Source organism: Siphateles boraxobius, unplaced genomic scaffold (assembly GCF_051911475.1).
Source record: "Siphateles boraxobius isolate OS27281-9 unplaced genomic scaffold, OSU_SipBor_1 22, whole genome shotgun sequence".
Classification (NCBI taxonomy): Eukaryota; Metazoa; Chordata; class Actinopteri; order Cypriniformes; family Leuciscidae; genus Siphateles; species Siphateles boraxobius.
The window spans coordinates 28,810,108-28,836,167 of NW_027508833.1; the positions used below are offsets into that span (position 1 = coordinate 28,810,108).

At 36.9% G+C, this 26,060-nt stretch overlaps 1 protein-coding gene across 3 annotated transcripts in view; it reads left to right on the forward strand.

Moving 5' to 3' along the window:
- kif20ba (kinesin family member 20Ba) overlaps positions 1-25,852 on the forward strand; it is a 40,301-nt gene extending 14,449 nt beyond the window's left edge. The window contains exons 25-35 of one of the 3 annotated variants that reach the window (XM_077239473.1): positions 135-253; positions 352-507; positions 595-771; positions 15,186-15,320; positions 15,845-15,934; positions 19,486-19,698; positions 20,616-20,672; positions 23,714-23,788; positions 24,093-24,195; positions 24,306-24,442; positions 24,862-25,063. In XM_077239473.1, coding sequence (XP_077095588.1) covers positions 135-253; positions 352-507; positions 595-771; positions 15,186-15,320; positions 15,845-15,934; positions 19,486-19,698; positions 20,616-20,672; positions 23,714-23,788; positions 24,093-24,195; positions 24,306-24,442; positions 24,862-24,939 — 1,340 coding nt within the window. In that variant the 3' untranslated portion in view covers positions 24,940-25,063. Of the gene's footprint in view, positions 1-134; positions 254-351; positions 508-594; positions 772-15,185; positions 15,321-15,844; positions 15,935-19,485; positions 19,699-20,615; positions 20,673-23,713; positions 23,789-24,092; positions 24,196-24,305; positions 24,443-24,861 lie in introns of all 3 variants that reach the window. The other 2 variants (XM_077239475.1, XM_077239476.1) reach the window with 2 other exon arrangements.
- Positions 25,853-26,060: the final 208 nt, after the last annotated feature.

Sequence of the window (26,060 nt, forward strand, 5' to 3'; positions counted from 1 at the left end):
CTTCTTATACTTGTTCATCATACAAAAAAAATGTTTAAATTAAAAACCTTTATATTAATGAATTCATGGTAGATATTGAATCCCCGTTTTTCAGTATGGTCTCAGATTTTTGACATCACTGTATTTATTTTCAGAATTGGTAAGGTTGAGAGAAACGCTCCCTGAACAGAGGAACAGGAGAGATTCTAGACCAATCTCTGATGAAGTTTTACTGGCCAAACAGCAGACCACTCAGGCCCAGGAGAGCTTGCAGGTCTGGTGTCCAAATGTTTCCTCAATTTCTCTTCAACTGTAAGAGAAAATGTGTGCTCATGGTCTTATAGTGTGGTTGTTTGGTCTTCATGTTTGTAGCTGGCCAATGAGAAGCACCAGGCAGAGCGCAGGAAGTGGATGGAGGAGAAGTTGACTCTGATTGGTCAGGCTAAAGAGGCTGAGGAGAGGAGGAACCAGGACATGAGACGATTCGCTGATGATCGAGAACGACATGCCCGCCAACAGGCTGAAATGGTAAAGAGCAGTGTGTGTTTCCAGAGACAATATCAGACAAGAATTTTAGTTAAAGAGAAAATGACTCTCTTGATACATGTCATTTAGGAGTCTCTGGCTGCATGTCTTGCTGCCCGTGATGAAGAGATGGAAAGCTGGAGAAAAGAGAGAGACACACTTGTCTCTGCTCTGGAAGTTCAGCTGAAGAAACTCATTATGTCCAATGCAGAGAAAGACCAACAGATCAAGATCCTACAGTCCAGTAACACCCCCCAAACACCAGAGGTCAGTGTCGGTTACAGATCTCACCATCTACACAAACTCATTTTTTATTTATTTTTTTATAAATATATATTTATTACAGCAAGAGTGCATTAAATTGGTTAAAAGAAAAAGACAATTATGATGTTCTATGTTAAAAAAATTAAGCGTAGCGTCAGTTCTGGCAGGTCACTTTAGTCAAGCTCACATCAGCTGACTCTCAGCTGATCCACGTCTACCTATAGGAATACGACGCCTATCACTGTGTACATATATAAGCTCCTTCAGTATTATCAGCAGCTATGGCGTTTCTCAGGAGCTAATTAAATGGCAAAATTCGGCTGGCAAACCACATCATCTCACAAGGAATCGTGCAATCGGGAATTTAGCAAGAGGAATTCGTTCCCCACAAGGATTTCACCTCAGATACACGGCCTACGGCTACACGCGCATGCCCCCCTTCGAGGAGGCCGTCGCCGTGCACCTGTGCCCATCTTCCTCTTCTCTGTGCACTGACCTCAGCCTGCCGTCCAAGCCATGCAAATTCACGGCCCACCTGGCTGACAAGGTCTACACATCTGCAGGCGAAGCAGCATCTGCCATGCACTCGATGGCTATACTGCAGGTGTTCCGGGCTAAACTTCTGCAGTCCCTGGATGGCGGCGTCGTGAACGCAGACGTCTTAAAAGACCTGCGCACGGCGAGAGACCACTCGCTTATGGCTACCAAGCACATAATCACATAAAAAACACTTAAAAAAAGACAAAAATGCATTAAAACATTCATATTTATAAAGTTTCATATTTTTTTAGGGCTAAAACATCCCTCATTTATTTTAAATATAAATAAAATGATAAAAATGTTATCTAAACAGTGACACTGTCATTCAGTGTAATGGATGACACTGTGGTGTAACAGACAATTTGCATTACACCAGATGATAAAACATTACCCTGAATTACAAAACTTTTACTTGCGCTAATATTGCAGGCTAACAACTAGCCACCTATTTCTCTCAAATATTGTTCACAAATCTGTCTAAATCTGTGTTAGTGAGCACTTCTCCTTTGCCGAGATAATCCACTTCACAGGTGTGGCATATCAAGATGCTGATTAAACAGCATGATTATTGCACAGGTGTGCCTTAAGCTGGCCACAATAAAAGGCCACTCTAAAATGTGCAGTTTTATCATACAGCACAATGCCACAGATGTTGCAAGTTTTAAGGTAGCATGCAATTGGCATGCTGACTGCAGGAATGTCCACCAGCAGGGTGTCCGCGGGTCCTTAAAAAGTCTTAAATTAGATTTAAAAAATGTAAGGCCTTAAAAAGTCGTATTTTTACTTATGAAAGGTCTTAAATTTTCGATGGCAATTTGACTTAGACATATCTAAATGTTTTCCAAATTAAAACTATCTAATTAGCGTTTTTTATTTATTTATTATTCGTTCTTTGTGGATTTGCTCGTTCACGTGACATTTCGCGTCACATTCGCGCCAGCATTACGTCTGTCTCGTGCACGCGAAACAGCAGGAGAGAAGAAGAAAGCCGGTTAATTTCAGTTCAATTTTAAGTTCATTCTTTATGTGTGTAGTGGTTTGCGATGTGTATTGTCTCTTATGATATTGTAATCATTGTTTTACTTTAACGTTAACTATGTACGAGGGAGCACTGCGAGCTGACATCGCATTTGTCTCTCATGCTTGCTTTCACTGCGTGATGTGTCAGTGCAGTTATAGGTTGGCTATGTTCCCTAATAGACTAATAAATATAAAGTTTTTGTATTTTATACATCATATGTTGTTATAATACAATATTACATCAGCAAGAGGGCTGTTTTCCCTTGCACAATAGCAAATATGATGTTTATTTTATATAACAGTTAAATTAACATTGTTACATTTTATAAACAATATTGTCAATATTGTTTGTTTTCCCTTTATTTCGCTTACGAGAATTTAAAAATGAAACCGTAGCAGAGTCTCAATGCAAAAGACAGCGATGATTTCTTGACTGAAATCCACGTTTTGAACGAATCATTTTAACGATTCAATGAACAATCACTTGCACTTGAATGAATCAGCCATTTGAACAAATCGGTTGAATGAATGACTCCCTGAGACAGTGACTTGCCGCCGCCTACTGGCGGGTTTAGTTTTACATTTAAAGTACCCTGTAATTAAAATTTTACAATTAGAAATCAGTTAATATTTAAACATTGAATTAAGAATTGAAAGAATTGAATATATCATAGCTTTATTTATGCAATTGTAAATGGAGTATAAATATATTAATGCCAGTTCTGATGCTGCTTCTGTGTCTCCTCTGCACTGCAAAGATAAATTTTGATTTAATGATTTAATTTAACTGGTAACAGTGGTATTCTGTTTTTCTAATATAATTTAATTTGAATGTTAGAATTTGGCATAAAAGGTGATGCATACCTCTAAGAAAAAAACAAAAAGTGTCCATAAATGGGTGAAAATGCCCCTGGAACTCAATTTAAGGTTGCAAATATTGCCCTTTAATAAAAAATGTTAATTTCTTTCACTGCTGTGAACTGACCACTGCATAGAATATGAAAAATATGAATATCTTTGTGAGTCAGCTGTCAACAACAGGCCTAAACCAGCCATGGTACCAGTACACAAACACAATCAGTAAAATATCATCTAATTATCAACATTGAAAATATTGAGACATATTTTTGTCAATACTGCGCACCCCTAATGTAAGATATTAATTTTGATTTCTTCAGGTCTTAAAAAGGTCTTAAAAAGCCTTAAATTTGAATTTAAAAAGTGTGCAGATACCCTGACCAGAGCTGTTGCCCGTGAATTGAATGTTCATTTCTCTACCATAAGCCGTCTCCAAAGGCGTTTCAGAGAATTTGGCAGTACATCCAAACGGCCTCACAACCGCAGACCACGTGTAACCACACCAACCAGGACCTCCACATCCAATATCTTCCCCTCCAAGATCGTCTAAGACCAGCCACCCGGACGGCTACTGCAACAACCGGTTTGCATAACCAAAGAATTTCTGCACAAACTGTCAGAAACCATCTCAGGGGATCTCATCTGCATTGTCGTCGTCCTCATCAGGGTCTCGACCTGACTGCAGATCGTCGTTATAACCGACTTGAGTAGGCAAATGCTCACATTCAGTGTCGTCTGGCACTTTTGGAGAGGTGTTCTCTTCACGGATGAATGCCGGTTTTCACTGTACAGGGCAGATGGCAGACAGCGTATATGGCGTCGTGTGGGTGAGCAGTTTGCTGGTATAAACGTTGTGGATCGAGTGGCCCATGGTGGCGGTGGGGTTATGGTATGGGCAGGTGTATGTTATGGACAACGAACACAGGTGCATTTTATGAAGAGATCCTGAGGCCCCCTTGAGATCCCCATTGTTGTGCCATTCATCCGCGACCATCACCTCATGTTGCAGCATAATAATGCACGGCCCTATGTTGCAAGGATCTGTATACAATTCCTGGAAGCTGAAAACATCCCAGTTCTTGCATGGTCAGCATTCTCATCGGACATGCGTGAGGCAAATGGTGGTCATACCAGATACTGACTGGTTTTTGGACCCCCTCAATAAAGTGAAACTTCACATGGATTATCTCGGCAAAGGAGAAGTGCTCACTAACACAGATTTAGACAGATTTGTGAACAATATTTGAGAGGAAAAGGCTTTTTGTGTACATAGAAAAAGTATTAGATCTTTGAGTTCAGCTCATGAAAAACAGGGGTAAAAACAAAAGTGTTGCGTTTATAATTTAATTATTATAAACCGTGAACCTGACCAGATAGGTTAATCATAATTATTCACAACATCTACTTATTTTTCAAAATATTTAACAATAAAAGTGTTTTTTGGCATTTCACTGAATGACGTGTTTTTGTAACTCAAGTTACCATACTATGAAAAGGTAAAATTATCAAATATTTAAGAGCAATAAACGTATCTTGCTGCAGCACCACACAATCTTCCGGATGCCCTTTGATGATGTCACAAACTGCTTAATGACTATTGGTTGTTTATTTAATTTCAAAATTGTTCCCTGATTCTGTTACACTGAGGCTGCGTTCCAGTCCACTTTTACACACGCACTTGCGAACTTCCCAAAGCACTTCCCCTCGGTGGAATCCCTGCCGCAATTTTGAAGTGCGTTCCACTTCGTGAAGTGGATAACGGAAGTTTATATGGACAGACCCTCGCTCCCTCGACTTTGACCGAAGGAGTGAGTCTACTTCATATAATTTACCCAACCACAAACAACTCTATGATAAATTAATCCCCCAAATTGTTGGGGGATATCATGTGTTAATTTGATGGCGGATCCAGAAAGGTTCAAATGACAATCACCACTGACAACTGGAGATTCACCCGTTGTAAAATGCAAAAGCCTTTGGACTTCGGAGTGGCTACAGAAAAATTATGTCGTTAACATTAACAATTTGAGAACAAAGTATAATTTGCATGGTTTGACGTGATATGATAAGCGATCGTTAGATTTAATCAGCGCGATTTGCTGCAATGCTTTTTTCCGAGTAGTTGGTTAGAACAAAAGTGGATGTTACTTACTTGTTCAGGTGACATTTTCCGGTGAAAATTCTTATGTTGGGCACACTTCCAAAAAGTAGAATCTGTGATTCCGAATGACCGTATCCACACCGGCGCGGTGACTGACAGCCGCACATTCTCCTCAAAACATTGGATTCATCCACACAGTGCCATGCTGAAGCACAACCCACGTAAAGTTTATAATTCCGCGAATAACTGCAATTGCAGATTTCGAACAGAGATGGCGACAAAGAGGAAAAACTAAGGACAGCAGCTTTAATTTGATGCGGACACCAAAATGGTAGGGCTGGTCCGAATACCATTTTTTGAGCTTCGGTAGTAATGAACATCGAATATTCGAAGCTTCGGTAGTAATGAACATCGAATATTTGAAGCTTCGGAATCTCTATAGCCTATGTCTGTCTGTCCGTTGCATTTTGATTATTTCGAGAACCGTTCATCCAAACAACTTCACAAGGGAATGCAGTGTCGTATTTGGTGCAATATAGATAGACAGCCGAGACGCGACACGTTCAGAATTAATTAACTTTTAATAAACTACAGAACAGCGCGAGCCGGATGCGCGCGCGCCTCACGCGAGCAGAGCTTATATGCTCCGAGAATGGACACTGCACTAGTGATATAAAACACACACAGGTCTTTTAACTCAAGCAATATTTTTAATAAGGTAGTCTAATATTTTTCTCACTAACAAATTACTGACAAAGTAGGGTAGATTTAAATAAAGAAGCGGTGCACCTCACGCATGCAGGGCATATATGCTCCGAGAACGGACACTGCGCTAGTGATATAAAACACACACACACGTCTTTTAACTTAAGCAATATTTTTAATAAGGTAGTCTTTTAATATTTTTCTCACTGAAAAAGTAGCCTAGATTTAAATAAATAAAAACGAAATTTAAACAAATAAAAACGAAATTTAAATAAATGAAAACGAAATTTAAATATAGAAAAACAAAATTTAAATAAAGAAAAACGAAATTTAAATAAAGACAAACGAAAAATAAACGTGACGTCCCAGTAAAATCTCAAAGTCTCCTATATTTAGCTGTAGATTAATTTAGATTGATAAGGGTAAAAAGGATAATACATTTTGTTTCTATTATTCTATGTTCCACAATGTCAAAGCAACGCAGCTTAACCCAAAATACAAGCTCATGCATGCACCTCTGTCCATACAAACTCCGCTGTTCTGCGCTCTAGTCAGAGAATACTCCCGCTGCAGGAACACATTTAGTAGTCCAAGAAGAAGCAAATATATTTATTTAGTAGATATAACGTAGTTATATGTTAAGTATTATATTTCACCAGATTTTTTAGTGTAAAACATATTCAAGCGCGAATGAGAACCGTATCGAGGGGGATGCCAGGTGTGCAAAAAAAAAAAAAGAATATTCGAATGTCACATTTTCAAATCAAATACCAACACACTGAAGGAATATTCGAATATCCGGGTCCAGCCCTACAAAATGGTGACGTCTCGTCTTTGACCCATTAACCATTCTTTCAGCATTAGTTAGTAGTGTTGGGGGTAGTGTGTAAAAGACATCTAGAATTTCGCTGTCAGGTTGTGTTGGGGGATATTGGCATATGGTTTTGTTTTGGGGGGTTATTGCTGCTCTCCCTGCTCTTATCCATGCTAGGCTGCATGATGCGGGGTTCAATCTTCAACTGGCTGGCAGAGGCTGCCACTGGCAGGTGACGTGACCTGTCAGTGGCTGGCTGGCAGCTGCGTGGCTGCCTGGCAGTCTGCCTTCGCAAGTTTCAGAAACCAATTATGTTTGGCAGTTTTGTTTTCTGTTCCTCCTTCGCTAGCTCATGTAATATGCATCTGTTGATAAGATTATGTTCTTTTGTATGATTTATGTTCTGGGGCTGGTTATCCCAATTAAAGCAGTCAGATGGCCCTGATCACGACTGGTTGCTTACTGACGCCCAATCCAGCCAGCCGCAGTTGAACTGCCAGTATAACACGTTCTCTGTCACCCTTGCTGCAAGGAAATACATTGTTTTCTTTTTATGAATGTACTCTCATGCATTTATTCTTTCGTATGATTGATGTTTTGGAGAATTTTATGCCAATTAAAGCAGTCAAAGGGCCCTGATAACGACTGGTTGCTTACTGACGCTCAATCCAGCCAGCCGCGGTTGAACTGCAAGTAGCCTTTAACACGTTCTCTATCACCCTCGCTGCAAGGAAATACATTGTTTTGTTTTTATGAATGTACTCTCATGTATTCTTTCTTTTGTATGATTGATGTTTTAGAAAATGTTATCCCAATTAAAGCAGTCTAATGGCCCTGATCACGACTGGTTGCTTACTGACGCTACTGTTGCCTGCCTCTCATTCTAAGGAAAATAATCTAATTTGTATGGATACTGGCGCTAGTTGTGACGATTTTAATAGTTGTGTAATAATGTAGATGCAGAGTAGCCTATTCAGCGTAAATTAAATCCAATAACATGTATCTTTGTCATTCCTTTGAGCATTTTCTGTGACAACAGGACAAAATACAGCAATGCTTTTTAATAATTCAATTAAAGAAAGCTTTTTAATAATTTAATCAAAAAGAAATCAAACTTAAACTGTAAAATCACGGAGCACTGACTGTATCAGTATTTTCAAATTTACAAAGACTACTATCAAATAAAACCCAAGAAACAAAAATCTTATCACACATTATAAATTGTGGATTAAATGTAGAATTTGTAACTGCATAATTCATACACTATTTAAAATATCTATCATTAGCTCTTGAATTAATATTGTCTTCACAAAATAATTATTATTGTTATCAGTTATAATTAAGGTGTTCGGTAAAGTTCTGGAAGTCAGCGATACATTATTTTTACAGCGGCAACATGCAAGGCTACAGTATAGCCGAAACTTACCTCCCACTTCATAAGATCCCATTTTTATTGGCCTGGGTAGTTTATTCGAAACTGTCAGATTAGTTTGTCAATTATAGGCTAAGTTCTTTTTATCCCGATGAAGTGGCAACATGAGTTCTTTCATCATAAGATCCCACTGGTTTGTGACTATGGTCGGGTGGGTAGTATATTCAAACAGTCAGATCCTGGCGTGATGTTACAAACAAGTTTATCTAAATATTGAGTTCAATTCATTAGTCAAAAATATATATGTATTTCACAATATAGTTAGTATATATAATTATATAATTAGTGAAATTGTGTAACCATTAGGGAACAATAGAGCGTCCATGAACATACTGTAAGCAACTATTTGTGATCAGGGCCATTTGACTGCTTCAATTGGGATAAAATCTTACAAAAGAATAAATGCATGAGATTACATTCATAAAAAGAAAACAATGTATTTCCTTGCAGCGAGGGTGACGGAGAAAGCGTTATACTCGCAGTTCAACCACGGCTGGCTGGATTGAGCGTCAGTAAGCAACCAGCCGTGATCAGGACCATTTGACTGCTTTAATTGGGCTAAAATTCTCCAAAACATCAATCATACGAAAGAATAAATGCATGAGAGTACATTCATAAAAAGAAAACAATGTATTTCCTTGCAGCCAGGGTGACAGAGAACGCATTATACTCGCAGTTCAACCGCGGCTGGCTGGATTGAGCGTCATTAAGCAACCAGTCGTGATCAGGGTTCATTTGACTGCTTTAATTGGGATAACCAGCCCCAAAACATCAATCATACAAAAGAACATAATCTTATCAACAGAAGCATATTAAATTAGCTAGTGAGGGAGGAACAGAAAACACAAAAAGTGTTCATCCAAGTGTTCATTCCTGCCACTGGCAGCTGCCAGCATATGGAACTAGAAATGTGTCTTTATTACATGCAAGAAAATAAATGATCTGAGAGAAAAAAAAAGTTTGAGAGAAAAAGTTATCACACTGATAGCAAAAAAGCATTTCATGAGAGAATAAAGAATATTTGAGAGAAAAAAGTTTTCATACCAATAGCAAAAAATCATATTTGAGACTAAAAAAAGTTTTGAGATAAAGTATTTTCTCATAGAACATTAAAAAAATATAAATTTGAAATTTGTAAAATTATTTCTGAGAAAACAAATCTCTCTCAAAATACTTTGAAAAAAAATCTCAAATATATATTTTTTGCTATCAGTGTGAAAACATTTTCTCTCTAAAAAAATGTGTTTCTCTCAAAACGCTTTTCTTTGCTCTCGATGCAATTTTTTGCCCTCGTGTCAGGATTTGGCTTTAGCTGTGAAAATTGTCATGGGCGGGGCCACGTTCTTTTTTTCCTATTGGAACGTTCCTATTGGCCAGTCGGGTGAGCATCGTCTTGTCTTGGGAGTCGAACTGAATCATTACACCATTGTTCGCGTTCGGTTCACCTAGATAGATGCCTCCTCTGCCATAAGAGTTTAGATTCTCTGCCCGAGGTCGGGGGGATATTTCCCGTCACTATCCTCGGGCCAGGCCGGGCCTTTGATCTAGATTTGATGGCCGAGTACGAGCGCGGGCTGTAATGCACTCACTCTGTATGTGTGGGGTCCGGGAAAATAAAACGATTCGTGGGACTCCCGCAAACTAGAAATATCTATGAATAAAACATAAAAACGAATACATTTTTATTCATCTGTTGCAGAAAAGCAACAAGAACAACTAAAACAAAATACAAAGGATTTACAGGCCAGAGTTTCGTTTTATAACATGTTTGCAGCGTTGAGCGATGTAGCCAATCACAGACATATGTGCTGATTTCTTGAACGCAATGGCCAATCAGAAGCATTTAAGATAGACTCCCCTCACTGCTCAAAACGGACTTTTTGTTCAGTGCTGAATTCTGTATGCTGGCAAATCCTCTAATTATAACAAACAAAGTGTATATATTATGAAAGATTCATTGTGCAGTCAGCTTCATTGATAATAACAGAGATGTGTGAGATCGCGATGAACTGATGTCAGCTTTAGGAATTTTTAAGGGAGCGCACTTTGCGTGCATTCAATCATGCCAAACCATTTTTATGTTATAACAGTGGTTTGTGTGTTAATGCTTTAACCCGTTTAATCCCACCGTTCACAATTGTGACCGCATCTTTTTTCTTATTTCTGGAAGCTCTAAAAATGTTGTTATTGACTTTGGTCAAGAAATTCAACTTTTAAATGACAAAATAGATTGTCTTGATTAAAATCTATTAATGTCATGTGATTAGTGTGAAAGGTCACATGACCAGATCAGTTTACTTCCTGCTTGAACATCTAGAAGAAGATGTCTTCCTCAGACTACTACAAAAAGTAGTATGTCAAACATCTTAATTAACAGATAGAACTATCATATTTTGTACATCTATTCTTTAAAGGGTCTACTACTGATATATTTTGAAAATTATACTCCTGCATATATATTTTGCTCGTAAGACTTGTAAATTTGTTAACGGTCACAATTGTGACCGGTAGTATAACACAGTGCTTCAATTGAAAACACAGGTATTGGCTGGTATTGGCAGGTATTGGCAATCCTACACTGAACATATGCCACACCTGTGAGGGGGATGGATGATCTTGGCAAAGGAGAAGTGCTCACTAACACAGATTTAGACAGATTTGTGAACAATATTTGAGAGAAATAGGCCTTTTGTGTACATAGAAAAGGTCTTAGATCTTTGAGTTCAGCTCATGAAAAATGGGGGCAAAAACAAAAGTCTAGTGAAAGTGAAGTCTAGCCCATAGGGGTCAGGCCGAACAAGCAGAAGTTCCTCCAGGGTGTAACTTTGTACATGAAAACCTTTTCACCTCACTAAGCCTCCTTCACGAAATGACAAAACGAGGTATTGGATGTCTTGGAATGAATTGTGTCAATAGGTCTAATTGAAGAATTTGTATGAATTCTGACTATGGTGTTTCCCACCGGTCACTATTGTGACCCAGTATAAAACCTAATATTTTACTTTCTTAACCAACATAAAATCAAAAAAGGCATAATGTTTGAGTGTTAGGGAGGTCTAAGGAGTAAAATGCATGTACTCAAGTTGCAAGAAAAAATGTGTGATTAAACGGGTTAATAACATAATTTATCAGGAGCATTTATGCTGATGTGTATGATGGTGACACGTAGGCTGACTTGAAAGTATTTGGAGATGCAGAAAAAAGAGGAGGAGGAGAAAGTAACATAGAAAGTAGTTGAGAATGTCCGTTATAACGACCCACGTATCAAAATGGTCGGGTTTAAATGGGGCTCGGGCTCATAATTATAGTTAATGTGTTGGGTTAATGTAATGGCTCGGACACAACGTGCACGGGCTCGGGTAGGGTCGGGCTTGATTTTTTGGGCCCGATCTAAGCTCTAAGTTGAGCACGGACACTCCAATGTTTGGGTAAGATGATGACACACACAACTGGATGTTAGCTGGCTGAGCATGTTCAGCATCACTGAAGATTAAACATTAAAAATAGCACTCATATTCATGAATGAATGTGTATTATATTATTAGCTTGCTAATCGCTAGTAAAGCTAATTATTAATTAGCCATCATGCTAGGTAAACTTGCATGAGTGCTATTTTTTAATGTTTAATATTCAGTGATACTGAACTTTCTCAGCCAGCTACCCATCGAGTTGTGTGTGTGTCATCATCTTACCCAAACATTGGAGTGTCCGTGTTCAACTAAGGCAGAGACGGCATCTATCTAGGTGAAACGAACGCGAAAAATGGTGTAATGATTCAGTTCGACTCCCAAGACAAGACGATGCTCACCCGACTGGCCAATAGGAACGTTCCAATAGGAAAAAAAGAACGTGGCCCCGCCCATGACACAATTTCCACAGCTAAAGCAAAATCCTGACACGAGAGCAAAAAATTGCATCGAGAGCAAAGAAAAGCGTTTTGAGAGAAACACTTTTTTTTTAGAGAAAATATTTTCACACTGATAGCAAAAAATATATATTTGAGATTTTTTTTCAAAGTGTTTTGAGAGATTTTTTTCTCAGAAATAATTTTAAAAATTTTAAATTTATATTTTTTATGTTCTATGAGAAAATACTTTCTCTCAAAACTTTTTTTAGTCTCAAATATTATTTTTTGCTATTGGTATGAAAACTTTTTCTTTCAAATATTATTTTTTCTCTCATGAAATGCTTTTTTGCTATCAGTGTGATAACTTTTTCTCTCAAACTTTTTTTTTCTCTCAGATCATTTATTTTCTCGCATTTAATAAAGACACATTTCTAGCTCCATACCAGCAAGCCATTGACAGGTCATAGGTCCTGCCAGCCAGCTGAAGATTGAACCCCTACTGGAGAACAGAACCATACCGCCAATCTTAACTGTATGGTAATTGTCAATCGTATTTGATGATAGTGGTCCTGACAGAAATGCTGTTCTTGTGAACTTTTTCTGAACGAAATGTATTACAGTTTCCACAAAAATATTTAGCAGAACAACCATTTTCAAAATTGATCATAATTATAAATGTTTCTTGAGCACCAAATCAGCATATTAGAATAATTTCTGAAGGATCATTTGACACTAAAAACTGGAATAATGGCTGCTGAAAATTTATCTTAACTAGGGGTGGGGGAAAAAATTGATACAGCATAGTATCGCAATATTTTCTGTGGCAATACACGGGCGCCAAGTATCAGACTTTTATTATTTAAATTGCCCCCTAAACCCTCATTCACTAAGTTAGGCCTATTCCCTAGGTTAGTCCACTAATACTGTTCACTTGAAGGAGTGAATGAAAACGAATGAGCGAATTCGGACAGCCGTTGAGCGTAGGCTACATAAGCTGTACATTCCTTAATGCAGTGCAATGTGAGACAGAGACGCGATCTGACACGCGTCCCATTTTCTCACAAATCTCTGTTAATTTAAGACTTTATTTAAATCATTTAAGACTGCTCTTATGAGGACACTAGACAAAGCGGACATTTTGGCATAATTTGTGTGTGTTATGGTTTGTCCAAGCCCGAAAGACAACTCGATTCTGACGCGTGTCTTTTCTGTGACTCGTGTGTGTGTAATACAGGCAGGATTTAACGGATACTGCGTAATTGCGTTAAATATTTTTAACACTTTAAACTTTTTTGTTGTTGTTGCGGTGCCGTGGTGGGCAAGTGATGAAACCGTTGTTGCGACACCGTGTAACACCGACTATCCAGTAGCAAGTCTACAGCTCACCATTCATGTGAGAGGTCTCCTATTCAGAGAATAATTACGTCCTGTGCTGTAATAAGGTCCTATGTCCTGAATGTTCAAGAACAAGTTTTCAAGTTTTTGTACTACCCTCCTAAGTTTTTGCACTTCAGTTAATGTGTAGAAGATAATGTTTACAGATTTAAATGTGACATTTAAAGTGACTTGAGCGGTCTTATTTTCCTCATTTTTTGTAATGCCTTTGAATAATATGGCAATATGGGGACATAAATCGCAATATCGCAGAAAATCGAATCGCAATACTTGCTGTATCGCAATATATTGAGAATCGCAATAATATTGAATCGTGGCCCAAATATCGCAATACTATCGAATCGTCACATTTTTGCCAATTCCCACCCCTAATCTTTACCATCACTGGAATCTCTGATGAAATATATTAAAATGGAAAACAGTTAGGCTATTTTAAATTGTAATAATATTTCACAATTTTTTCTGTTTTACTGTTTTTTGATTGCATAAATGCAGCCTTAGTGAGCATAAGAGATTTCTTTTGAATTTAAAAAAAAAAATCTTACAGACATACAACTTTTGAATGGTAGTAAAATTGTCTGATACATAAAAGCACATTTTTAACCTAATTGAAACTGGTAGATGCATCAGCCCGTTCAAGACTTAACATACCAGGAATTATCAAGATTTGTTTTTACTAGTGTTTCTTTTTAAAGTCGGTTGCAACTTCTAGTTCACTCAAACTATAACGTTTACACATAACAATGAGCAAAAATCAAAACATTTTATTGATTAATATTTATCATAATAAACACATTTTAATTAAAAACATTTATTTTAATGTCATGTAAATTGCAGTGAAACATCTTTATCAATAAATAAATATTAACAATTTTATTTTCATGTAACTTCTCCAATTTTTTTTCAGGCAATTCATACATTAATTTGTTTTTAGTTAAAAATAATATTACGTGGTATGAAAGCATGGTTAATTTAGATATTATTTAATAATTCCTGGGGTAATTAACTCAGTGGCAGTTCAAGTGCATGTAGGGAAGTATGATAGCAGTGCCGTCATTTGTGCATCGGTGCTGAATAGTTGATGCTGATTGGTTGACAGATGTTCTAAGAGTTAATTTCCTATTATCTGTACGATTATGAGGCAGTCCAGATTTGTTTACAGCATTACAGTTTCATATCACTCACATCAGCAGAACTTCAGAGTCATACAGCTCTTTTGAAGCCAAGCAAATCTAATAAAAATGACACAATTCAGAAGTTATTTTTAGCTGGACTAAAGCTGAATGGGATCTCTGTCCAGTCGGAATTTTTTTTTTTTCTAATATGGAGGCTTAATAATGTAGCCTGTGTGATTATATCATCTGGATGTGATGTATACATGCAGAACCCTATAATTGTCAACAAAAGTTTTTCTGAAAAAAGTAAGCCACAAAAGTTAAACTAATAGCTGTTACAAATTGATTGTACATAAAGTGTTATTTTAACACTCTGTCTCTGTGGGTGGTGATGGCGCAGTGGATAAGACACATGCCTTTGGTGTGAGAGAACCGGGTTCGAATCCACTGTGACACACCTATGTGTCCCTGAGCAAGACACTTAACCCCTAGTTGCTCCAGAGGTGTGCGACCTCTGACATATAGCAATTGTGAGTCGCTTTGGATAAAAGCGTCAGCTAAATGAATAAATGTAAATGTAAATGTCTTAGGAGGTCACTGAGGACAGCAGGACCGAGGCACTGCAGGCAGAGCTGACTGCAAAGGACGCAGAGATCCAGAAACTGAAGGAACTGCTCAGTGTCAGTGTCACGGGCGGCAGACTTCGCAGAAACTCATCAACCCAGGTCAGAAACACATGTTTTATTACTGCCAATTCACCCGTTGCCTTTGATGGTTCATTAGAGTCTGAATATGACAAATATAATCACTGTCAAAAGTTTGAAGTGGCTTTACTCTGAATGTTGGCATTTGTACAAAACACACTGCTAAGTAAAGTGTGGCCTTGTCCTTCAAACAATCATTTTTATTTTATATAATTCACCTCAGATGAGCTGAGTTGACTGTATGCTAGGAGGAACTGAGAGTTATATGAATTGAGCTTTTATATAGATTGTATTGGATAATTATAGTCAGAATAGAAACTGGCCTTTATTACTTTTTACTTCTTGGTACATCAATGCCTTCCAAAGAATCGTCTCCCCAAACTGATTTGAACACATGCAATCATTCAGGGAGCTCTCAATCTATATTTGTACCAACCTGTGGTGATATGTGTTGTTTATTAGACATAGCTGTGTAATTAAATTGAGTTGGTAATGAAATAGAGAGTGAGGAATGTTTGATGACTATCTCTTAATTGTTGTGCTAGACAATGGAAGAAGAATTGTCTGATGTGAAGCCTCTGAACACCAGTACGCTCAAAAACACGATCAGAAACAAAGGATCTGTCACCAGTCAGGTAAAACCGAAATACACCCTACCTGGCTATCATTTCATTGTGAAAATGATGAATCACAATTACTTTCTGTTCCATTTTTTTATTTTTTTATTTTTATTTAGGGGGGTGGGTGGGGGGGTGCTACCACAGAAACCAAAAATTCTCGGGACATCAGCATTTGTCCAAATTTCAATCTTAACCGTTTTATTTCATCAGAAACTATCTTAAAACAGGGCTTTAAGTGTAAAATACAGAACTTGTCCTTTAAATAAAGTAATTTGTTACAACATATTTCTAATCTATCTATAAATTACAGGAACGTCTGTCTGTCTGTGTGTCTGTCTGTTAATCGCATATCTCTCGAATCGTTAGTCCGATGGATCTCAAACTTGACAGGTGTCTTGCTACGGGCACGAGTAAGTGCAGTGCCGAGTTTGACGTTTTTTGGATAAGAAATGCAAAAGATATCGTCAAATATATCGGTAAAAGAAGCACACATTGAAGTTGTGGTTTAAAAATAAACATTCTGACATTAGAGAAGGTTGTGGTTTAAAAATAAACATTCTGACATTAGAGAGGGTTGTGGTTTAAAAATAAACATTCTGACATTAGAGAGGGTTGTGGTTTAAAAATAAACATTCTGTCAGCTAAACATTAAGTCAGCTACAATGTTTACCTCTAAATATTGTAGTTATTCAGAAGTAGTTAGTTGTCAGTAGTTAGTTATACATGTAGTTCAATTTTCCATATTTATTGTATGTCATTCTGTCAGTATCAGTATTTGCTTTCAACCATGCACAAATAAAAATGTCACTGAACTTTTGCTGTGTAACTGAAACAATGAGCACTCAAACACACCAAACCAACAATTACTAAAAAACACACACAAAAACTGATTTTGCACATTCATACTGTCAAATCGATTTATCGCAAAAAAACATATACAGTACACAGACACACACATATAATATACAGTGTATATACAAATATAATATAGCCTATACACAGACACGCATACATACATCTATCTATAAATTACAGAAACGTCTGTCTGTGTGTTTGTTATTCACATATCTCTGTAAAAGAAGCACACATTGAAGATGTTTAGATGATGTTTAGAAGGTTGTGATTTAAAAATAAACATTCTGACATTAGAGGGTTGGGGTTAAAAAATATCTTAATATTATATTTTATTCACGGCCATCATTTGTAGTAGCCTATTCACAAACTGTTTGCTCAAGCGTAGCGTTTTCTCAGAGTTCACTGTTGCTGCTCTAGCCAAGGTCTGAACCTCCCCTGAATCGTCGCGCTTATTCATTTGTGGATGTTAACTGAATCTGTAAGTCAGCTTCACTGTTTAATTCTGAATATTATATTTTATTCTGGTGCGCTTAACATTATCGTTTTCTCAGGAGTTTAGGCTCCTGTGTAATAGTAGCCTAGGCTATTCAGCAACTCAAACATACCAAACCAACAAACAAAAACACGGGCATTTTACACAGGCATTGTACTAGTTTAAATAAATGCTGTTCTTTTGATATTTCTGTTCATCAAAGAAACCTGAAAATTATCTACATTGCACAAAAATATTAAGCAGCTCAATTGTTTTCAAAATTGATAATAATAATAATAATAGATTTTCTTGAGACTGTAGAAATTATGCTGAAAATGCAGCTTTGTATCACAGGAATAAATTAAAATATATTAAAATAATTTTTTTTTAAAGTGTAATAATATTTCACAATATTACAGTTTTGCTGTATTTTTATCAAATACATGAAGCCTTGGTGAACATAAGATACTTCTTTCAAATGTGTAGAAAACTAACCCCAAACTTTTGAACCATAGCATAGTTAATAAGTGCTGCTAAAATATTGTTCACTGTTATTTCATGGTAATTAATGTGTTAACAAATGTTGTCTCAGATCAAGGGATAGGTACCGAAACCCGGTATTAAACGGGCCCCGGGGCTCAATTTTGAAAGACCACTGTATCAATAAGCTCGGACGTTATCGGTTCTGCTGTCGGTACTGGAGAAATGAAGAAAATACCAAATACACGTAGGCCTACTATTTATTATTGCTATAAAGACGTAATCTAGAACATGTTTATCTCGCCAGCCATTTCTATATATATTAATATTAAACCATTTGTCTGTGATGCTATTTTGCTATTCGCAGTCCAGAAGAGAGAGAGAGCGCAATCTCTCACGTGGAGCCACAGCGCGCACAACACGACAGCCTCTGCTTAATGAGCGACAATGAGGACAGAACTAAACATTCAAACGTGGTTACACTTTAGATCTGGGATATAATTCTACTTTTATTTTAGATTTCGGCTTTCAAAGATTATAAAAAGAACATATTTGAGATGAAACCATTACAAACGAGACGCATTCTGTCTAGCGCAACTTCCTTCCCTTCACAGCGATGCGCTGTCATTTCTTTCTAAAACCCAAACGTGTTTAATCATTAAAAGCGCTATTAAAGGCACAAAAATCACAAGAGACGCTGTTCACAAGGCGACGCACGCTCCGAAATGGACTGCAACGAGACAAGAAAAGTATACTTATATTTGGGCTTCATGTGCGCATCTAAACTATCAAATATACATAAAATATAAAAATGACCAGCTCTGAGATTCATTGAAACAATTTATTCACTTAAACAGTTTATGTCTTAAATGGACTTAAATAGTTGGGAGAAAATTGTGGTGCGTCAGTCATCTATTAGATCTGCACTCGGTCTTAAAGGGGCAGCAGTCTAATAAACCTGACGATTGAGCCATTAATGCGAAATCAAACAGCAAAAGGCAGAGAAAATCACTTGCAGCTCTTGAATGAATAACTTAAACTTTAATAATATAAATAAAATATGCAGTGTTGTTTTACATTTGATTACTAAATTAGATTTCTTCTCAGAAAGAAACACTTACCTGAAACGTAATTTTAGTAGACCTTCCTGAAATTAAAACAAAAATTAAAACAAAAAAGCCAGCACACTGCTGCATAACAAATAGATATTTTATTCATTTTGTTAAAGCATTGCTTTTTCTTTTGCTATAGATATTTTATATATAAAGCAAATTATTACCCGAATGTAAAACAAAACAAAAAAACACCAAAAAGAACCGATAAGAATACCGTTAAAGTACCGGATCGATAAGCAGTATCGGTAAGAGTAGTAATACCGTTAAAACTTAACGATACCCATCCCTACTCAGATCTACAGAGCATTATATCATCCATCCAGGCTGATATTTGGCTTCTTTAGGTTATAAAGCATTTGGGCAATGATTGGCCAATGATGTGTTAAGTGGCCATCCCGTGTCAGTTCTGACAGCCTTGCCATTAGATCTTTTATTTACATATTTTAGTGAGATTTCAGTAAATAAAAAACTCTTAATATGCCATCATTAAATAAATAAGTTTACTTTTTGCGGCACCTCTCATGTTACATCTCTTTAGATTTATTTGTTGCGTTTGCTCATTTTTGATAAAAAGTGATAAATAAATGCACATATTTCTCAGTCCATTGATGATAAAGTTGATGATAATAATCTTCATATCGCAGAGTTCGTCCGCTAGCTGTCCGCTGGTGCTAGATTCGTCAGTGATCTCCACGGAAACAGGCAGACGTTCCAGGTTTCCACGGCCTGAGCTGGAAATTTCCTTCAGCCCTCTGCAGCCGGATCGTTTCGCTCTCAAGCGGCAGGGAGAAGACTCCGCTGTTACTGTTAAAATCTCCCGACCCACTCGCAAGAGGAAGAGCGGGGAGATTGAGAAGGTGAGAAATTAATCCAATGGAGGGGGGGTTTAGAAAAAGGTTCTTAGTTCACATAAAGTGATATAAAGTGCTGTGACTGGAATGACCTGCAGTCATCTTGTGCTTGAGCGAAATGTCTAATCTTTTCGATTTCTAGCCTTAAAATCATGGGAAATTTTGTTTTACTTTAATTTATTTTAAAACCTTAATTGTTTTTAAATTATACATTTTTTAATATAAAATCCATTGACCATCTGTGCTGACCTAATCTGCACAGCCAGTAGCCCTTTAATTGTCCTAATTAGTCATTAACAAGACTCCAATTTTGCACATTTACACTTAACGATTAGTGTTCATTGTGCATGGGCAGCAAAATGGCAGTCCTATTAAGCACAAAGTTCTGAGTGTGAGAATATATTTATGTGTGTGGTTGAGTGTGCCTTGGCCTAACCTCACACACTCTCTCCAGGCAACTTAAACACTTGCGGATACTTGCTCTGGGACCAATAACAATAATTATAGAATACACTGTTGGTTTATAGATTTTTAAAACCTGTTTATGGAAATTTAATTGAATGGTTCAGACAGAGGGATTACCAATGCACAAATACAAATCGACCATAAATGCTGACTAAACAGGGTGTTAACATTTTATTATAACACACTTAAAAAGGGTAGCCATGCACAGAGTCTGTAGTCTAGGTAGGTTGTGCTATTCTCTCAAAACACTGCAGTGAAGATGTAATGTTGCACTCTGAAAGAATGCTCTTCACTCAAAATAAGTGACCTCTTATTGTCAAAGAATCTTGTGCTCTCACGCCGGTTGCCCCTGGCAACAGAGTCATGCTTCCACATGCTCTGTAGCTGCTAATTGTTGGAGAGTTTTGTAATTGAATGGCACAAACCATTTTTATGGTGCTTCTATTCACTTGAAGCAGAAAGGAGGCAGGAGCAGCGTGGTGAAAAAGAAAGCTTTCTCTGAACCCAGTCCTCAGGTACCCTCTTTCTATTTAATCCTACTTCAACAGCTGTTCCACCTTCAGGACTCCTAATGGTCTGGAACCAGACATTCACAGAAAATACACTAAGGGTCATGTTAATTTCGTCAGATTAACCCACAGAGCTGAAGATTAGAAGTATAAATCCATAAATCGTCTGATTTACTTTTTTGCCCTCTGAAATTTTCCTCCACACCAAATCAATTTGAGCAAGTCTGTGTGATGTAAGTGTCCCATTAAATAATATACTGGCAGAGCTTGTCCTTAAAATCAACATGAATTTTGAATCTTTACTTTCTTAAAAGACGCGAAAATGAAAATTATTTTGTTATTTGCTTGTCCTCATGTCGTTACAACCCCATATGCTGTTATCTTTTCAGTGGAACACAAAAGGAGAATTCTAAGGAAATGTAATGCAGCTGCTCTTCATATAAATACTTTTTTTTTTAAAGAAATAAGGATAAAACTGTATTCCAAGTCTTTTGTGATGCAGGTTGAATGTCAGTAACAAATGTCATTGGTTCTTGCACTTTTTTTGACCAGAAGTCTAATGTCAGACAAATATGCATCAGGTTTACCATACATCAAAATCAGAAAGAATGTTGCATATGTAATGACAGAATTTTCATTGAGTCATCTATTCCTGTAATACACATTCTTGGTCGGTTCACAATTCACTTATTAAAAGCAGAACATGGCCTAGTCCAGACGTCTTTGAACAGAGTACCTATAAAGTGTAAAGATGCAGAAATTAAAAGATTTGCAACTACCAGTAATCTTATTAACCGTTTAAAGTTCCTAATTAAGTTTTTGACCATCTTATCCAGGCCATTTGGTTAGAGTTCTTGAAGTTGGAAATGCAGCTTATGAGTCATTATCCCTGAAGCCTTGATGCATCAAAGAAATAATAACATTTCTATTGAGGTGGGTGTGCACATGGTGCGGGTTTTGCTATGTGGTTTTACAGAGTCATTATGGTGCTATTGCCTGTAAGAGCTGTCCATGCCCTCAGTGGCAGGGCTTTTTTCTTCTTCATGATGCATAAATGACAAAGGCTTTGGGAGATAATGCTCTGTAGACCTTAGAATAGACCTATAATTCAACATTCACCCATTAAATCATTAAGGTCATGCCTTTTCACATATAATTGGGGGAAATCATTGTAATCGTGTGATACGTTCACCCTCGACACCTCTAAATGATTGTAATTACACTTTCCATTATTTGCCTCGGAAACACCAGCACCTGACTTCAGAACAAGCCATCAGTCTTGATTTTCAGTCAGTCAGTTTCCCTCCGATGCGATTGAACGGTGAATGACTTGGCAGGTTCCTGGGAGTCAGGGCATTAGTCTGCTTTTAATGCGAGCTTGCGAGTCAGAGAGCAGGTGACAGGTGTAACAGACAGAGATCCGCCCCGTTTAGACTGGGGGGTGTTACGAGCGTGGCATTGGCTGTCACATGCAATGTCACAAATGCAATCTTGTTGTTTAGAGAAAGATAGTGACAGGAAGGGAGTGATGGAGGGAGAAAGCAGAATGGTTGAAGAGAGAGAAAGGAAGAGAATGAAACTGATGAGTCACTGGAGAGAGACTAAGAAGTCTTTCAGACTGAATCATTTATTTATTCTGCAGATCTGAATATTTTTTTCATGTAGCATTTGTTCTTGCATGTGTATAAAAGAGGGATCGGACAGATGCTCTGCTGTCTTATTAAATATGCTTTAATGCACTGCACTCTTGGCACTAGATCTGTCAACTAATCCTCAGGGGTTTGTGCTCTTTTGAGTGTCAAGAATTAAACCACCACTCTTTCCAGCTGACCTGAAACCAGTTTTTGTTTTGTCAGTAGGAATTAAAGATTCAGATCATTTAGATACTCTCTATTTGCATTTAGCATTGTAAAATTGCATGCTGACCTGATCATCAGCAGAGGGTTAATTAACCACTTCAACTGGGTAATTGTTTTTTCCTTAACTAGCTCATCAGTGATCATCATAACATCCATCACATCTTATATGACCAATCACAGCCAAACATTCAGATTCAACTAAGGTCTGTTTCACTGTCTGCAGTGTGTGTACTGCGCATTTTAATTTTGAGGTTAACAGCATATTTTCTGAAATTTATGCTGACAACAATTTTCACATGATTGGAACAAACCCTTTTATTCGGTATATCTGACTGGATTCAGACTATAAAGCCATTCATAGCTAGACTTTGGTCTTTGGGTCCAGTGTAGATTTATGACCATTTTGTATGTAAACTACTGTTCAAAAGTTTGTACGATTTTTTTTTATTGTTTTCGAAAGTAGTCTTTATGCTCAAGGCTGCAATTATTTGATTAAAAATACTGTAAAAACAGTAAAATTGTGAAATAGTATTTCAATTTCAAATAACTGTTTTCTATTTTAATATGCATTTTAATTTATACTTGCAAAGCTGAATTTTTTTAGCAGTCATGACTCCAATCTTCAGTGTCACAAAACAAATATGCTGTTGCTCAAGAAACTTTTCTTATTATAATTATTTATCTTATGTTATAATATACATTATCACTTTTTTATTATTTTATTTTATAATTATTATTATTTTTGTGGAAACAGTGATACATTTTGTCACGATTCTTTAAATAGAAAGTTCAAAAGAACAACATTTATTTGAAATAGAAATCACTGGTAACCATATAATAAACACTTGACTGTCACTTTAGATCAATTAATGCATGCTTGCTGAATACAAGTATAAATTTCTTTCTGACCCTAAACATTTGAACGGTATTGTATAAAAATCAGTAGTTCTAAATCTGGTGTCCATCCTCATGTAAGATTTCTCACTTCTAATAACCATTTTACTAAATAATATGCTTTATTACAATAAATGTTTAATCTTGTAAGCCAGAAATCACTTTGTTTTCTGTACATTGATCTGTTACACAGCAGAAACACTGTTAAACAGGCCTAAAAAAACACCAAAGCATTTACTTTTGCCTTCCTAACTCCAAAATATTTGATTACTATTGCACTTTGTTATTCCTCAGGATGGGATGGAAAGGGAGAACATTAGGAATACAAGGAGTAGAATGACTTCCCACCTAACACCTCATCAGGAAGAGGTGAGTTACAACACATTCTAAAATTGAAGTAAATGCATTAAGAAATGTATTCTATGATAATGACCAGTGAAATCTCTCTTACAGTATATGATACTGAGATTCTCGTCTAGACCAATGTGAATAATTAGTTTTTAATAAAGTAGAAATAAGGTAGAAGGTGGAAGTATGGAAAAAGGAGTTAAGAGAAAAAAAGTGTCTCAGAGTCACTGTATCACAAACTCAAAGACTTTGATTGATAGAATCACGATTCCTGATCCTATTAGTATTGAGTGATTACAGTGACTGATGAACTCCCTCCTTATAGCCCTCAACTTCCCAGGAGTCAAACCAAAGAGGGAAAAAAGACAAAACGATCCAGAAGATTGGAGATTTTCTTCAGGGCTCTCCCACCTTTCTTGGTAGTAAAGGTCAGGATTAGATTTATTCCATCATTATTACCCTTTTGTTCATTTCTAACTTTGTCATACTCGGGCATCCTATTTGTTTATCTGACAATCAAAATCTTCCTCTGTCTCAGCAAAGAGGATCATGGGATTGATGAGCGGAAAGTCCCCTGATAGCGGGACGATGTCTCTGAAGCTTAAATCCAAACGTGACAAACGAAAACACGACAGACCAGAAATCTCCTCCCCAATGGACATACCGGCCCATCAGGTACTGTAATGGTCAAAAAAGCTTGGGGTCTGTTAGATTTTTTTTAAAGAAGTCTCTTGCGCTCACCAAGGCTGCACTTATTTGATTATTTGCAGTTGTGCTGCCTAATAATTTTGTGCAGACTGATAAATTCTTTTTCAGGATTCTATGATAAATGAAGGTTCAAAAGAACAGCATTTATTTTAAATGGAAATCTTTTGCAAAAATGTGTCTTTAATGTCACTTTTAATCCATTTAATATCCTTGCTGATTAAACTTAATTTCTTTTTTAAAAAATCTTACTGACCCAAAATCTTAATGACAGGATAGACTACTTTATATAAATATCCATGTTTTCAATGCTTTTAAATGTAAAATTACATGAATTTCAATTTAAAATTACATTCTTAGTAACAGCTGACATTTGACCTTTCTTATAGATCATTGGCCGAAATCCAGGGGAGAAAGAGAGTGAAAACCTTATCAAGAAACGTCTTCGTACTAGGACTGCTAAATGAGCATGAATTTTGTTTTCTTTTTCTTCTTTTCTTTTTCTTCTTTTTTTTTGTATTTTAAATCAAACTAGTCTTTATAGTCTTTTTTTCTTTCAATCTGATGCACTTTTCATACATATCTATTGTTTATTTGTCAAATTCTCTTTTTACTTTTTATCAAATATGGCGCATAATATATTATCCTGGAAAGTAGCTAACACTTGTGCCGCTTTTAATGGCAAGTTGAAATGATAGACAGTTATCATAAGCTCATGTTTGGTGGAATGAAGAGATAGTATGAAAGTTCAGAAAACACTACTGCACATTTCTGCCACAAGGTTTCGCTGTACATTTAAACCACGGTTATTCGTTTACATTGTGCTCATGCTCCCTGCAAATGGATGCAAAACGGTTGTTTCCCTCTAACCACTTTCTGTTTCTCAAGAGTTAAAAGTACACACACAAAATATTGCACAAAGTTATTGTGGGGGTTTTTCCCCAATTGTCCAATTTTTTTTTTTTTCCTGTGTTAATCACCCTGTCACAAACTTTTAATATGTGCCACTCACTTGATAAAGACTCTCCATTACCATGTCAGTAATACCGTGTGCCAGATGCCTAATGAAACCCAAAGGACTATTCATTTGAATTACTGAACAAATGTTTATGTAACAGACGGGTAATTGAATTTCCCGATCGCAGTTTGCGCCCGGTGCTCTTATCTAAGATGCCTTGAAAGGAGTGAGGGGAAGGGTGAGGAACTGGGAACAGGTCTATCTCCTTGTTGGCACTGAATGACAGGATATGAACAGGGTGGCTGCTTGCAATGATGAATCATGTTGTGAGAGTGTCGAAAGTGTGGGAGCATGTGGTGAAGACAAAATGGAGGAGTGAAAACCGACTGTATAGGAGGAATAAAGAGAGATGAAGAAAAAAACGGGGGAGTCATAGTCCCTGTCATTTGATTGCGTCACTTAATTGACACAAAGTCAAGTCTTTTTATTTTTTGTTCCATTTCCTATTGGTCTCGTTCCTCTACATGCAGAAAACGGCAGGGAGGCATGAAAGCATCAGTCTGGTCCAAGCCTGGTAAACAATGCAGTAATAATCATCTGCTGCACCTATAATTTAGAGCAGATATTACC